The sequence below is a fragment of the Lepidothrix coronata genome, unplaced genomic scaffold (genome assembly GCF_001604755.1).
Source record: "Lepidothrix coronata isolate B3197 unplaced genomic scaffold, Lepidothrix_coronata-1.0 Scaffold154, whole genome shotgun sequence".
NCBI lineage: Eukaryota > Metazoa > Chordata > Aves > Passeriformes > Pipridae > Lepidothrix > Lepidothrix coronata.
Window position 1 is genome coordinate 1,004,456 of NW_016690334.1, and position 16,760 is coordinate 1,021,215.

The 16,760-nt window shown below is 46.5% G+C and overlaps 1 protein-coding gene across 5 annotated transcripts in view; it reads left to right on the forward strand.

Moving 5' to 3' along the window:
* COL26A1 (collagen type XXVI alpha 1 chain) overlaps positions 1–16,760 on the forward strand; it is a 181,065-nt gene that overhangs the window by 128,651 nt on the left and 35,654 nt on the right. For all 5 annotated transcript variants that reach the window (XM_017828947.1, XM_017828948.1, XM_017828946.1 and 2 more), the window contains one exon: positions 10,643–10,704. In XM_017828947.1, coding sequence (XP_017684436.1) covers positions 10,643–10,704 — 62 coding nt within the window. The remainder of the gene's footprint in view (positions 1–10,642; positions 10,705–16,760) is intronic.

Sequence of the window (16,760 nt, forward strand, 5' to 3'; positions counted from 1 at the left end):
CACGTGCTGTTCCTCACCCTCTGGAAAGGGCCTGGGCCATGCTTTACTTTGAATGTGCTTGGCCTCCAGCTGCACTTAGCACTTCTTTGCAGGCACATCCTAATCTCAAAGCAGAGGCATTTCAGTCATTCCCAGTGCCACTCCTGGGTGTTGCACACACAGGAATCCCCTTTATCGATAAGAAAAGCTGTTCCCGCGGCTGCCAGCGAGTGAGTGCCTGGCAGCTGTTCAGCATTAAGTCAATTCTCAAAGTTTAAAGGATTTGTGGCCTGTGATGGTTTGGGTTCAGGTAATTAACTCCGGTGAAGTGCCTGAGAGTGTCTTGCAGACACATTTCACAGAGAAAGATGAACTTAAACAGTTAAGAGCTTTGATTTGATGAAGTGCCCTCGAGTTTCTGTATTGTGCTGTTGGGGCTAAACTCTCAGTGGTTATGAAACCTGGGAGCTCTTTGACTGCAGGAGAGTTATGGTTGTTCCTTCCAGTTGCAATCTGGCCCTGTGCTTGTTCTGAAGTGCCAGAATCATTGCTGTTGCCAGCAGTGTCACGTGGCAGCAGTGACTGTGCACCAAGCCTCTAAAGCTGTCCTCGAGCTGTGTCATTTTAAAGCCCTGGTTGGAGCTTATTTGCCAGTGTATTGTTGCCTGGTGCTCAGAAGTGATGCTGAGCTGTCGTGGTGTGGGGTTGCAGGGGATGAAGGTGTCCCTGGGGATCTCCAGTTCCTTCTTGGTGTGTATTGCAGGCGAATTGCACCATTCTGGGTTTGTCCATCTTGGACTCGCCGGCTGCTCTCCGCGTTCCTCACCAGTGCTCAGAGGGAGGGTCAAAATTCATTGTCAAATCCTCCACAGCTGGAAGAGTAACATAATATTGAGGCTGAGTGCGTGGGGTGACAGGCATGGGGAGAGCAGGCTGGCTGACACCCAGCCTTACCCAATGCTTGCCATGTTCCAGGAGAAATCTCCCCTGATGCTGGGCCTTCATTCATGGGTCTAAACTTGCCATTTAAGGCTATTTTTAAGAGAGTTTCAAGGTGGAGGCAGCTAGAACCTCAAAATGAAGCTCCTCAAAGTGCCACCAGCACTTAGGGGACACTTACACTGTGATGCTCATTCTTGTGTCGATATCACAACTCAGAGAAAGCACAACCAGGTAAATAAGGGCTTGGTCCCATCAGAAAGTAAACAGATCCCTAGGTCTGGGAAGCATTTAGTGAGTTTTGTGTTAAAATAACAGGGTGTGGGAATCCTGGAAAACATTTTCAGTGTGAATATCCTCTGATTTTTCAATCTAAAATGAGTTGGAGGTGTAACTATTTCAAGGAGTGAAAAATCTGAAGCTGAAACGTGCCTGGCTAACCCCACGCAGATATTTCCTTTAATAATTTTTCTTCCCCCAGTAGTTAACTAGGAAACAACAGCAAAACAAACCCAAACAAACAGCCCTTTGCACAGCCTTGTGCTCCCCACTGATCTGATGCAAGAGTTACCTTGTTCTTCACGTTATGGGGACCAGATGATGTGAGGGATTTGCTGGGTCCCCTGACACCCAAGTGTCCCTGGGTGTCTCTGAGAACAAAATCACAGCTGCAGAGAGTGGAAGGGACTCCTTCCTCTTCCTGTTGCTCAATAAGGACCATTGCAGAGCTCAGGGGGATTTAGATAAAGGCCAGCAAAGGGTAATGAGCAGCATTCCTGCATCCTTGAGCCCTTTCAATGCAGCTCCCAAGTGCTGAGTGATGGTCATTAGCCTTGTGCAGGGCTGGGGGGGCCCTGCAGAGCCCCAGGGAGGAGGGAAGTGTGGGAGAATGGACAAACCACGGTGGGATAAACCTGAAGCTGAAATGTTGACATGGGAAACCAAACCTTTACAAAAGTGCCCCTGGCAATAGTAGTGATAATAATTAACTGTAAAAAGCATGGGCAGATATAGTATTTTGATGTTCAGGGAGCCAAATTCTGCTGAATTCAAACCATCCTTCTCAGTGGCTTAAACAACTGTTTTCCTTATTGGTATTTCAGCTAATTTTGTGTCGTGGCTAAAGGAAACCACGTGGTAAATGTTCTGGATGAGGAACAACTCGAGCTTGACTGAGCCCCCCCAATGGCACATTTGTGGGTTACAGGGACTCGGTGCAGAGAGGGGTCCAAGCCTAGAGCTGCCCTGCAGCCTTGCAGGCAGAAGTAATAAAACTCCAAGCAGGGGTAGAATTTAAGGTCAGAAATCCAAACTGGAAACACGGTGCATATTTTCTGTACAATGGTTAACTTTGGATGCAGTTCACTAAGGAAACCTCGGTTGTCTGGCTCTGGAGTGTCTTTATGAAACACAAACTCCAGCTAAGCACACGTTGTTTGGCTCGAGACTGTGAGATTCTCTGACCTGTGATACACAGGTGCAGAACCAATATTGTGAGAGTCCCTCCAGGCTTCCCGGTGAGCCTGGATTGGAATGTTTCCTTTTGTCCTGTCTGCTTCCTTATTTCACGTTACACTACTCCATATTTTGACTGCATTTCCCCCCTAATTGCTTCTCCCAGCAGGGAAAAGCAGTCTCTTTGTAAGGGATGTGAGACCATCTCAGCTCAAGATGAACTTTTGAGCATGGTGGAGTTCCCATGTGTTCTCCCACAGGGGTCAGGTCCCATGAAGTGTCTCTCCATGTCACAGATCAGGGAGCAGGAGAGAAATTAGTCTGAGTCAGTGATGGTGGGTATGAGATGCTGGATTTTGGCACAGTGAGGACTGGACCAGCTCCTTCCCCTGTGGGCTCTGTGCCCTCAGCTTCCTTGGCAGGGAGACATGTGGATCCCTCCTGTCAATCTGGGGCCTGTCTTGCTGTGAGAGATTTGTAATACATGTTGTTCATACACCACCTATGTATCTTTATTTTCTGTCTTTTTATGTGCTTTGTCTGCTTTGCTGCCATGCACTGACACAGTGGTGAGTCAGGGGAGGGTTTTCTGGTACAGTGTCACAAATCCTGAGCACCCACAGCATTGCCAGCAGCCCTTGGAGCACCATGTTCAGCAGCTCCATAGTCAGCAAGGCTTTAGCAAACTCAAGTCTTTATTATTGTGTAACTTCAGTCTTTGGGCTACATTAGTAAAATGTCCTTGGTGTTTCTAAAAATAGAGGTAATACATTTCTAGCCAAACATGTTGCATCAAAATCCAGCTCTTCCCTGCTAAACTTTCCTCTGGCAGATAAAGATGGACTGACCATGGATCTCACCACTGATGGTTGCCTGTGAATAAATGATGGTGATCTAATTCCATGTGCACAGGCCTCACCAGCAGAAGGGCTGTGAAAGAACACAAATCCTGAGAGCAATTGTGGATAAAATTAGGGAGTGGTGTGGGACACTGCATGTGTGAAATTTTAAATAAAACAATGTGAGCGATGTGAGCTGTTTAAGAATAGACCTGGGTGAATAATGGAGGGTTTTTGGGTTCGTTTGCCAAATCAAAACAATTGGAAAGAAAAATGATTTGGGAGAATCTGAGATGGAAATTTTTGAGGTTTTGACACAATGTAATAACTAAAATATGGGTTTGGGTCAACTGAAATCGTTTCATTTGAGCAAACCAAACCATTTAGTTTTACTTAGGACTAGTTTCACTTAGGACTATTTAATTATTCATCTAATTTTTAATTTAACTGAGATTTGAAATAAATGCTATTTCATAACTTAAGACTGAAACATGTCATTCAGAAAGTATGAACAGTCATTTAAGAAAAAAAAAACCCTGGAGAGAATATTGCAAAAATTTAGAAAATTGGACACTTTTTTTTTTCAATTGAGACAATGCACTGAATTTTATGTAGCTTCTCGAATGGGAGTTGGTATCCAAAAGTGCATTTTGTGGTAAACTTCCTTTTCACTCAGTTTTGCTGAGGTTTTTCTTACAGACATTTCAAAATCACAGAATATCATGATAATGAAAAAATATTTATTGCTTATTCAGGGGGAAAAAAAGCCTTTTCCTGTTTAACAAGGTAGAAGAAAGTAGACACAAAAGTGAAGTATGAACACTTTACAAGCGGAAAAGGATCAGATAGCAGTTCTCATAAGAAAGGAAATTTGAGCTGCTTTTTAAAGATAGCCAGTAAAGTTAAGGGTAAGGGTTGTTATAATAGAGATATGAGAGAGATTATAAATGGGGGAATTTTGGCAGTGATCAGGGTCTCTTTGCAGAGATGGTGAATTATCTGGAATGAAGGTAAAAAGGCAAAAATATTCTGTAGGTGTTCTGTTTCATATTGATAGGCAACCTAATAACTCACAATTTCCAGGTGAAAATAAAACTTCCCAGCCCGCGAAATCCTGATGCGAAAACTGTGGGAAAGTACAAGCCCTTGTTGTCAATGAGACCATCTTTAAATGTCTCTGAGCCCCCAGTTCCTGATCTGTGAGGGGCTTTAATTCTGCTCCTGCTGAGGGGGGTTATTGTGGGGCTCTGTCAGTGCTGCTCTCGAACTCGGGATTAGAGGAACTGTGTTTTCCGAGGGAGCCTGTGGGTTTTGGTAGTTGTTTGGCACAGAAAGGGGGCAAGAAGGAAGGTGGTCTCTCTCCCTCCTCCCTCCTTCCTTCCACACTTCCCCATGGATGAGACACAGCCTTGCTCAGCAGAAGGGCACGTGCTCAGGGTGTGAGGTGAGGTTGTGGCCAGGTTGGAGCCTGCGATGTTTGCAGGTCAACCAGGACACAGAGTTCCCCTCTGGACACATGGAATGCAGGGCTGAGAATGGACCAGCAGCTCCTCTCTCGGTTGGGTGCCTTGGCCAGTCCATCCCAGTGTCCCAGCTCTGACAGACCCTGCCCAGACCCTTCCCTCCCCTGTCTTTGCCAAAAGGTGAATATTTGCAATGCTCACAGCAAGTAAATATCATGGCAGTAAACAGAGTCTTCCTCATGATCCTACGCTAAACAACACTCTGAGAGCTTCCCCTTGCAGAGAAACAGATCCTGCTCCAGTTTACTGTGGCCAAGGCTGGTGGGAGCCCTTCCCTCCTGCAGTTCTCCAAACCTTTGATTCCCAAAACTTTGCTTCTCAGAGCAGAGGCTACTGGGTGACACAAGTGTTCATCCTCTCCATGGCTGCTGTCAGCCCTTTGCCTCTCACGTGCTCAAACCCCATTACAGAGCTACGGACACGACTGGTTCTAAACAACTACAATTAATAAAGTCTATCTGGCCAACATCTGACTCTCATTAGAGGAAATGTGTTGAAAAAAACAGATCCCAGGTTGGCTGTGATTTATGGCTCGGGCCTGCTATCCTTCACAGGCACTGGCGAAAGCTTTTGCAAAGGGCCAGAACATAAACTACTTAAGGAAACTCAGTAACCATGTAAGAAGGCTGGAAGGGTCAGATCAGACAAATTAAAGAGAGGTGGAGATGCAGGCCCAGGCTGGCTGTCCCCCGCTGAGGGCCACCTAGGTAGGCACGGGAGATCTGTGTTCGTGTTTCTGCTGTGGAATTTGGCTTGAAATTCCTTCTGTGCCAGTGTCTGAAAGTGCCACTGCTTTTTTTCTGGCTGAACTGTGAGCCTGTGTGTGGCAGTGAGGGGATGGAAGGGGCGGTGGTCTGGTGGGTTCTCTCAAGAGTGTCCAAATGTGACATGTCTGGTGCGTGAGATCCCGGGTGCTCCCTGAGTTGACACTGGAAGCTGTACTTCCCACTTCCCTTGGGAGTTTCCAGCTTCATCCTTTTCTCTTTGCAAAGAAACATGGTTACCTGGGCTAATTTAGACTAATCCTCTTCCAGATTTGCTCAGAGACTACTCTGAACTCGTACAGGAGGAACTGCTAAGAAAAGCTGGTCTCCTGCTTGCTTTGGCAGACAAAATTTCCTTCGGACTGGGCCTGCTTGAGTTGTTTGCCACTGATTTTTATGGCAGTGCCCCCCAAACCATAACTGTGGTGGTGCACGAGCCCTGCTCTGGGCAGGGCTGACGGGGCAGTTGCAGGCACAGTGAGAGCTGTGGGGTTTCTTGGAGCTGTTGTTGCATTCACAGTGTTCCAACGTGGGCTGTTGGCATGGCCATGAGGCAGCTCTGGTTTGCTCCCCCTGCCCTGGGGATAACCCAGTTTGTCCTCTTTGTGCATTTCTGAGCAGTGCAATGGAGGTGGTTGACTTAATTAGAGGGAGAGAGAAGAGCTGCCAGGCGAGTTGTCTGACAAAAATCGAATATCTAATTTCTTTCTCTGTGTAAATGTTACATTTGGTCCTTTTTCATGCTCTGACCTCGGATCCTTTACATTAAACTAACAATGGATGAAAGGAAAGCGAGACTTGGAGGAGGAAAGTGTGTTGTTTAGAGTCTGAGCAGGTTGAAGCATGAGCTGCAAATGTGATTCTTATGTCCCCAAGCCTGACTCTGTGCTACACCCCATTGCATTGCAAGGTTGAAGTTTCTTGTAATGGCAAAATACAGCCTTGAAAAAACTGGCTGCAAAGAATTTATTTGTTTAAACAAAGGCTTTGTGATTCCAGAATTCTCTCCCCTTTCATATGCTATAAACCACCTCCTCCGCCTCCCCTCTGAAACATGAATTTTGGAGTAATCCATCAAGAAAAAGAGAGACAGAGCCTTGATCCCTTGACTTCAGTTGAGCTGTGCAATTTATATCTACTGAGCATCTGGCTGTAGGGAAACCAAAAGCTCTTTTAATATTCTGCAGAGACTCTGGGTATACAAATGAGCGTGGGCTGTCGGAGCTGAGAAATGGGGCAGAGATGCCAAGAGGTTTCTTTGCTGTTTTGCACAAAACTGACCTACGACCCCATGGTGAAAGTTGGGCTGGTTCTTTTTTTATTCCCCTCAGTGCCCCTGTGATAACTGTGCTGGACTCATCAGAGCCCCGTTGGTATGGAGCTGTTATCACACCTTCCCTGTTATGATCTGAGCGAGGAGTTTGGAGACTTGTGGGACTTTCTGCCTCGAGCAGCTGAAACGTGCAACTGTTTAATCATGAAATTATGCAAAGCAGGGATGCCAAGTTAGCAAGGCACCTGAAGTCAGTCATTCACTGCTGTAGGTCACTTGTAGGAGTGTATCCAGAGTGGAAGCTGCAGACAAAAGGACCGGATCCCAGCTGGCAAAGGTGCAGCTCTGGAGGTGCTGGCTCAGCCTTTAACCAAAGATGGGTCAGATGTGGCACCTTTTGGGGCAGGGGTCACTGCTGGCATGGCCTTCATGCCTGGTTATTTTCCAGCATGTGAAGTCTACCACAGCTCTGCTACCTTGCACTTTTCCATCCCTCCAGTTGCATTGCATCCAGAGGGGGGGAATGGGAAGGGAGAGGTGGCTCGGACAGTAACAGTGAGACGTGGTGGAGACAGACTGGGTGTCATGGGATATGCTGGTAACTGTCCCGTGTTCATTATCTCAATTATTTATCCTCCCTGCTGGAATATTTCTAAAACAAATCCTACCATGTGTTTTGAGGTTGGGATTCATACAGTGAAATCACAACTCCTTTCTCAGAGTTTAGCTGGAAAAATACAAATCTGCCAAGGAGGAATATAAGGGAAATAAACTGTGGTTCTGTGTAGCAACAAGTGATGGATTTCTGCAGATATGGAAAGCGTCTGCTCTGGAGTCCCAGGTCACAGAGTGTGTGCATTTGCCCCAGTGTTATATTTGTTCCATGAGGAGTAATGATGTGAGATTCTCAAGGTCGTTTTAATAACTCAGATTGCTTTCTCCCTGATCAGAAAATTCAGCTTCACAGCCCCAGGCCTTGGATCCACCAGCCATCAGGATTAGACACTAAATACTTCAGTGCATCATAGCCAGGGAAGATATTTATTAGCCTGATTTGTCACCACCATTCTCAGGCTTTCTTCAAGGACAGATAATGATCCCAGACCTTGAAGCAGTCCCTGGTGAGTGAGCTCTGAATGTAGTTTCTGAAACTGCAGTCCTGGGCATTCATCTCTGTGTTTGAAAGCATCATTCATCTGTTGGTCAGCTAAATAACTGTCACAAGGATTTGTTGGCAGGATGTTTGCCTTAGTAAGAAGATCTTTGGCATTAGGACATCCACTTTCTGGATTATTTGAATGTCTTTTGGGTCCAGGCTAAGTACCCTGGGTGTGGATCTGGGTTTCCAGGCATTTCACAACAGAAAGGATCAGAGTTCAAATCCAGCTTGAACTTAAGTAGTTCTTTTTCTGACCTGGGCTGTGTTTTCTGTATGTTTTGACAGGCATCACTGACATGGAGATGATATTAGTACAGATCTCACATGCAGTGATGCTGCTGCTTTCTCCTCCCTTCTGTCATTTTGTTAATTTAAATCTAACTTTTTCTGCTGCAAATGCACCTGAGAGGGCTCTTTGAGACACTCTTAGAGAGCAGAGAGAGCTGCTGGACTGGTGCTGTTCCTGCTCCCTGTCCAGCAGAGACAAGCAGTGTCCTTCCCCCTGGGAGCTGGTTGATTCACCCCAGAGCAGAGGGGTAGTACAAACCCCTTTTTATGAACTGGACTCTCCAAAGGGAGCTTAAATGATCAATCCATCTCAAATTATGCACAGAGATGGTTTTCAGACAGTTCAAGTCAATCTCTCTAAACCTGTGGGAGTTATTAATATGTGCAAGCCAGCAGGAGGGAGAGTAGGGCTCCGTATTTTATTTGCTCTGTAACACATCTGGTACATCTTTTGGCTCCTGGGAGCAGTGGATTTATTCAGTCTTATCTTTCTGTGGGGATGAGCAAGATCAAAAGCCTGAAGCTGGTTACATGCAGAACGTAATTCCCTGTTTTGCACACCACAAACAGATCCAGACCAAACAAGCCTCACCCGTTTCCTTCCCTCTGGGACAGTGCACTTATGGCTCTTGTGTATTCATGGGCCAATTCAAGCCAAAAAATATTGTCCAAGATCTATTGCAGAGAATAAAAATAAACAACTGTTGGGTAAAGGAAAGCCCTGTCAGTATTGACCTGTGAAGAAATCCCTCCATCTGAGTGTTCCTGAAGCATCAGATGCTTTGTCTGCAAAATGTTGTGTATTATGAGGTGGAAGCTCTATGTCTGGCTCCTTTGGGAAGCTGCACAGCTCCTCACAGAGGGCCAGTGAGAGAATTCCTTTGGAAGATTTATGCAGTGGGTGACTGGTTGCTGTTAGCACTCAAGCAATCTTCTTAGCCTGTAAATCACCAGGGTGGAAGAGCTGAGCATGGCCCTCCAAGCCATGTGCTCAAATCTTTTCATGGCTGAGAGCCATTGGTAGGTGCCACGTGCTTCATAAACCCAGCAAGTGTCTGTGGGTGAAGACTGGAGAGATTCCTCAGAGCTCCTTGTGCAACAGGGGACAAAGCTGGATGGGGGAACAGCTGAATCCAAGTGTTGGGGTGATGTTTAGTCAAGCCAAAATCCATGTTCACCCATTCCTTGCCATAGGGAGGCACTGGACATGGCACCCTACATTGTTATAACCTCAGCCTGAGCTGTACCTGAATGGTCTATTATGGCTCAAGAATTACAGTTTTATGTCCCCAGCCCTATGGAAATTAAATTAAATTAAATACACCAGAATTAAATACTTCTATGGCCAGTCAATGAAAACCAGATCTGGCCCTTAAGGAGCACAAAACACACACAGAGATGTGTTTCTCCTCTTTGGGATGTGAGATGACAGTGATTCCTCACCTGAACATGGATGGTTTATTCTCTGAAATACTTTATGCTGTCATGATAGGTGAGTGGTCCAGGCTGGAAGGCTTCTCTGAGGGCTGGGAATGGGCAATTCCACGGTTCTGCAGAGCGCTGGGAAAGCACCTTGTTGATTAAATCTCAGTTCAGGGCTTTATCCTCCTTCACTCACTTTAACATTGCAGAGATGAAAACAGAGGCAAAGCAGCAGGCCTTCTGTTTAGATAAGGGATGTCCTTTGTGTTGAGCAATCATTTAACCTGCACTCAGAGCCCGTTCTGGTAGTGTTTGCTCTCACTGAGGCCTCCTGTCAGGACTCCTTTGGTGGCTGCTGCCTATCAGTTGCTTCCATGCAGCAAAGTGAGATGGAAACCACTTCATACTGCAGCTCTGGGCTGCATCAGAGCCCTTGGGTCTGCCTTGGATCTTCTGGCTGTCACTGAGACAGGTGATTTGTTGTGGGAGTGGTAACAGGTCCCGGGAGCCCAGGGATGGAGCAGGAGGGTTGGGCATTTTGTATGTTCATTTCTTTCCTTGGTGTTTGACCAGGACAGTGCTATAGGAGAGGGTCCTAAATGGAGTGGTGGTGGTGCAGCCTGGTGTGCTGTGAGGTGGGAGCACATGGCACACCAGCATGCCCCAGGGGCAGAACAAGTGTCTCTGCTGATGACAGCAAGTCATGCTGGTTGGCACAGTGAAAAGTCTTAAATCGGATTTTTATTTCATCTGCCTTCTACCTATTGGGAACTTAATTTCCCTCTCTGCCCCACCAAACACCCCCAAACAAGGTTCATGTAACGTGGCTGTGGCTGTTGGCCTGTGCAGTGGACTTGAATACTTATTTTTGCCCTATAGCTGATCTTGACTCACTTTTCCATGTCCTTTGGATCAAAGGGATCAGGGTCTGCAAACTGAAGCTGTGGATTAAAATGCAAAGTCCGTGGAAGTTTTACATCCCCCTGTTTTGTTCCCTCCAGAATGCATGAACTGCACGAGGCTGGCGGACATGACCGAGAGGCTGAACACACTTGAGGCCAAGGTAAGGACCTGCCTTTATTCTGCTGTTTGGCAAAAATTTCCAAGAGTTTCTGGTGCAAAACAGGTTGAATTGGCAGCTCTGGAGAGATCAGGTGTCTGCTCTTCCACCCCACAGTGAGGAACACGCTGTGGGGGTGGTTCTGCCCCAGGAAATGAGGCAGCACCGCTGTGCACGTGGGCATCACTCACCTCCAGCCTGGCTCCTGCCCCTTCCCATGGAGGTTTGAACAGCTTCTCCTTAGCCTGCTCTTCAAGTGTAATCCAGTCCTGCTTTTTCATCCCTTTCCTGAAAGATGAGAGGCTCTCATGCATGCTTTAGTGGAGACAAATGTTAAGGGGAGACCTTCACGTTGTGGGTTTTTTTCTGCAAATCATTTTAATTTCTACCTACTGGGATTCAGATAAATTGTTCCAGTCAGGCAACAAAGCAGCTGAGTCAGCATTCCCCTTTGATCTGTGGTCCCTCCTGTGACAGCCCACTCCTGGCTGTTAGTTATCGTGCTTTGGTCCTTGTAAGGCATTTGCTGCTGTTATTATTCATTAACTGATGCTTATCAATGACATAAAAGAATTTGGGGAGAAACCTTTGAGGAGGGAGGTGGTGGTTGTATGGTGTTTTTGAGGCCAGTGCATGATATTATGGTAATGTGGGAATTGTTTGTGCTGAAGTGAAGTGAGCAATGTTGTCTGGAACTTCATCAAAGCCTTCACGGTTATATTTCATTACAGGAAAATGAAGGGGTGGGGGGAATGAAATTCTGGGGAGCAGAATTATTGGAGTGAAAACAACTGGTGTAGTGCAGAGGACAAAGGTGAGCTGGATTGTTTTCTGAGCAGCAGGAGCTGCAGGTGGGTGTCCTTTGGCAGGGGGGAGAGAGGGGCTGGGGACTGACCTCTGCGTGTGCAGTCCCGAATCCAAGTGAGACATGGGACTGGCTTCAGAGACACGTAAATCAGCCCTCCCCTGCTCAGCCTGTGGCCAGCTGTACCTTTCTTCACTTTCCAGGATTTTCTGTGTCTGGCTCTCTGGAAAATGACAACCAAAGTCTGTCCTGACATCAGCACGCCCACACCGAGCCGGCTCGGGCTGCTCTGCATTTGTGTCTGTAACGTGTGAGGGGCGGTGGAACACCAGCTGGGGCCTGCAGGGCTTTGTGGAGGGAGAAGGGGGTCCCACCTGCCCCATTCCCCTCAGGAGGTTTGCATGTGGTGTGTTGCATCTCTGATTTAGTGCTGCACTCAGGCAGTTCGTGTTGTTGCTGGGATGGGTTTCCTTCTGACTTCCCTCTGCTCCCACACAGATCCAAGCTGGGAGCAGGCTCATCAAAGGGTTTAATTTCATGGAGGGAAATGAGTTATTGCCTTCTGTTGTGAGAGACTGTGTCTCTGCAAGGAGACCTTCTGCAGCACAGCCCAGCAAGGCCCTTATCAATCTTTTGGCTTCCACTTTGTTTGAAAAGCTGTGGATGCTGTGCAAAAATGGACTGGAGCAATTAAATGGAGAGTGAAGTAACAGTACACGAATGCTGGTGCTGGACACAAGAGAAATATGCTGATTCTTCTTTTTTCAAGGTTAATTTAAGTTCAGTTTGATCTATGTAGCAGTCTAATGAACTCAGTTATTATTCAATAATAGCTAGCACCATTAAAAAGGTGCTTGCATTTGTTTGGTATTGTCTGCATTCCTGTTCTGGATTTTGGAGAAAGATCCCTGTTTTGCTGGATGCTCTGGATGTGAAGTTGTCTCTCAACTCTCCAAACTGTCTTCTTGTAAAGTCTGGTTTCACCACAACAACCTGTTCCAAGGAAGACAGGAGTGATGGGATGGGCACGCTCACCTCTGCCAGTGTTGGAGACTGTTTCACCCCTGATTTTTGCAGTCCTGTTCTGCAAAGGCAGATGTGGAATTTCATCCTTCCCATGGGCAGAGCTGGATTTTCCTGCCACAGTCCTGCTCCCTCTGGGGACAGCTGAAGGGCTTTTCTGCTTTTGCTCTTTTGAACTTCAGCGCAGCATGGCCATGGTGAGCTCAGAGAATGGCAATGGGCAAGACCAGCCTGTGGTTTCTTCCTTCCTCACTCCTCTTCAGCTTTTATAGCAGCCCCCCTAAAATTGAGGATATAACCAGAAATGGTCTCATCTTTCTTATTACAAGGGTGAGTTGGTTCATCCAACTTGTACGATCAGTGCCCAAATGAGGTAATAAAAGTAACCCTCTGATTTTAGTTATATGAGAGTTGGATTAGAAGGTGAGAAGCAAAAATAAAACCAGAGCAAATGGAATGAAAAGTGACTCATTAGGGACCAGTGCTTATATTGCCCTTGGGGAGGAGAGAGACTGAGACATGTGCACAGAACAAACCCTTCACATGCCTTACACTTTCCTCAGCAGTGCTCTTGGTTGTCCTTGTGGCTGTGGGAGAGGTTTCTCCAGGGAGGGAGGTGAAGGCAGATGGAGTCAGGCTCCCATTTTCATCCTCATCTCTTGTTCCCAGCTGCCATGTCATCTCCATTTGCTCCATACCAGACCCACTGGGTGCCAGAGGTGTAAAAGCTTCATTGATGGCGTTGAGCTTGAAACCTCCAGGCCACAGGAATCTACCTCAGGGAGGATGGTGTTGACCTGGGGGTCCAGGACAAGAAAGTGTGTGGGCTGGAAGAAAACCACCCTCTCCCCAAGCCCCAACATGCCAAACCTTATTTCTCTCCTATGACATCTTACTTGACATCCCTCCAGCACCCCTGGCCCTGTGGGGAGCCTCCTTGTAGGGAGGGCACCATGAACCCTGCTTTTAGGAATGGTTTCACTTAGGCCAGCACAGTGTCTTAGTGGGAAGTGTGTACAGTCCTTCCTGAATTTCCTGAGCCTGATGCTGCCCTCCTGTGTCACAGGATGAGCCCAGACAAACTCCTTCTAGGCTCAAGAGAGCAGCTCTGATGCCCAGGGCTGGCAGGGATGCAGGCAGGGCTGGTAGGGGAACAGGTAGATCTGGCAGGGGAGCAGGCAACTGCCTACAAATTTCTGCTCAGTTTGTTCACCCAGTTTCTCTTAATAAGCTCCACCACAGAGCTATGATATTAGTCCCAGGTTTTGGTTGGAGCTGGAATGCAGCACTTGAGCTGAGCTGGTAAAACCCAGCCTTGTCTCCTGACACCACTTTTGGGAAGCTCGTGGCATTTCCCTCCCAGCTTTAATGCTGGGAGATAACATTACATCTCCAGTGTCTGACTGATTCATCGTGTGATTGATAAAGGACATGCATATTTTTTGCATGAAAACAGTCCTTGTAATGTGGTTTCCCCACACAAGATTCTGAAAGGTCTTAAAGAAAATCTTTGCACCGTGCACAGAATTAGATCAATACGTTGCTATTTATCTGAAATCAGCTCATCTGTTCAGGACAGATTGCCCACAGCACCTTCACTACCCTGTGTCTTTGGATTGCGAAGCATCGTTACTTGGAGTTTTAATGTGACCACTGTATGAAATGTTTCTGTCTCTCCCCCTTCTTCCAAGCAGTTACATGAAATACTGGCAGCTGTCTGGGATGTTTTATGGGGATTGTCTTTTCTTTCTCTGATAGACAATAAAACAATTCCCTGCTGTAGTGGAGAAACATTTGGAAGATAGCAAATGTTTCCCGGTGCTGTGACATGGCTGAAAAACTGGGAGGGAAACCAGAGCTGCTTGGCTGTGAGGCTGCTGCTGATTCCACAGAGTGGACATGAGTAGTTGCTTGATACTTGAAGGACTTGCATGGATTTTCCATGTTCTGCATGTGATACAGAACCCTAGCAGTTAGTTATTTTCTTTGTTTTCTGAACAGGAAGGTGTCTTACTTAATTCCTAAGGTTTCCTAATGATCCTGTGCAGAATCTGCCTCTCCAGCTTCAGCAATTTGAATTTGAGGACATTGAATTTAAGGAGTATTGGGGCTGTTTCACAGGTAGCTGTATAATAACTAGCTGGTTTCCAGTAGCAATGACAACCTTAAATCCCTGTAAAATTTCTAACTTAATGCTGAGTTTCTGTAGGTCAGTTAATGAATCAAATATCCCTAAGAATAAAATGCAACTTCCTGACTGATTCTTGCTAAGGGGAACCATGAACCAAAACTGGGTGGGCAAACTGAATTTTGTGTCAATATTTGTATCTGAACTTTATCTCTTGGTCTTTTGCTAACCTGCAATAATCCTGATTATGATTAAACCACTTGAGGCAGTTTGGGTACTGGCCCTTCTCTCATTTGGGCATCCTGCTGTCTGTCAGAATGACAGTTAAAATCCTTTCTTTCTCAAGTCTAGAAATTTTTGGACCTTATTTCTTATCACTGTTGGATTGAAGAAGCAATCTGTCCCCTAAGACTGTTCCACGTGTTTGGCCAACGCTGTAAATCGTCTGCCAGAACAACAAAAAGGCTGCAAAGACCTCCTTGTCCACCATCCCCTCCCACAAAGTCTTTTAGTTACAAGTTTGGCATTTTTAGTCTAATAGGTTTCAATATTTTCATAAAGTAATTTTGAAAAACTCTCTTTTTCCTATGACAGGGAACTTAATTTGCCAAGCAAATCCTATGGTGTGTTTAGTACCTGGGAACGTTGTGTACAAGCTTTGTTTTTTAAGAGAAATACTTTTGTGGCCAAACAGTAGGTTTTGGTAAGGGAGGTGTTGAGGAGCCTAAGAAATGTAAGTACCCAAAAACGCAAACTTCCACTTGATTCTAATCAGAAATTGTTGTGGAGCTTCATAATGGAAATACAATCTTAAAATAAAGATTACTTTGGGTCCTCTTTTTTTTTTCAGCTCACACCAAGGTGAGCCAGGAAAGGTCCAAGCCCCTCATCTTCTCCTGTTGTGCTGCTCTTCTTGCAGAGCCCAGTAGAGCACGTGGGGCATCGGAGCCTATTTGAGTCTGAGGATGTGAATCCCTCAGAGCTGAGGGCTCCTCACTTGGTGGGAAGGAGAGCTGATCCCAAAGCTGTTGCTGGGAACAGGTGGTACTTTGTCAAGACTGAGTTCACCTCAGGCTGGCCTGGCTCCATGTCCTACACTCCCACATCCCCAGCAGGTGACAAGCAATACACTGGGCAGAGCAGAATGATGTGATTTCGAGGGTGGAAGGTTACAGCCCTGATGGATTTTTATCAGGTGTTTTAAGGACCGATGGGGAATGTGATTTCACTCTGAGCTCCCTTGTGTGCTTCACTCTGCAGTGAGCTCCTAGCACAGCATGGAAGGAGTGCTGGATCCTCTCCACACCCAGCTGCTTCCCTGGCTCTCACCCCTCGGGGTGCAGTGCTGGCTGCAGGGCTCTCCGAGGTGACTCCCACTGTGGAGCAGACTCAGGGAAGCTCCCTGGGTGCCTCAGAGGACCACGGCCAGTCCTTCCCTTCCTGCTGCTCTCTCAAGCAAAGCCTTGAGGGCTGATGATCTGCTGAACAGTGCCTGTGTTTCACCTGAACCAGTAGGGTAGCCTGTGCTTTTGTGTCTGCTCTGCTCTGGTTCCCCTCCAGAAGGTACCGCTGAGGAAACAGTCACTTTTTCCACCCTCCTTTTTGGAAACCCTGTGAAACTGTTTGTAGAAAGAACAAGAACTGTGCTACCTGTGGTTTCATAGAAGCCTTTGGTCCATGTTTCTGTCTTCCATTCATTAGCTGATGACATAAACCTCACCTTTTGCTCTACATTGAGTCACCACAATGACATCAGCTATGGCTCTCCCCATAATTTATCAGTGCAGCGAAAACTCCTCCATGCACTAATTATCTTGTCCCCTTTGGCCAAAGCCTCTAAGCTGTTATAAGGATGAAGTCACCCAGGTTCTCCCTGGGCACCCAGTTCATCAGATTTTAGTGGACTTTTATTGAATGTCTTTTGGCTTTTGAAACCAAGCACTTGTGTCTGCACTGGAGCCTCGTGTTTGCTGTGAGAGACACCGTTCTCCATCAGATTTTGCAAAACTCCCTTTTAGATCTGCATCTTGATGAATGATTAAAAAACTTCTATATTGCCAAAGAATTTGCTGTAAAGAAAGGTATGTCCAACAAGTTATGCAA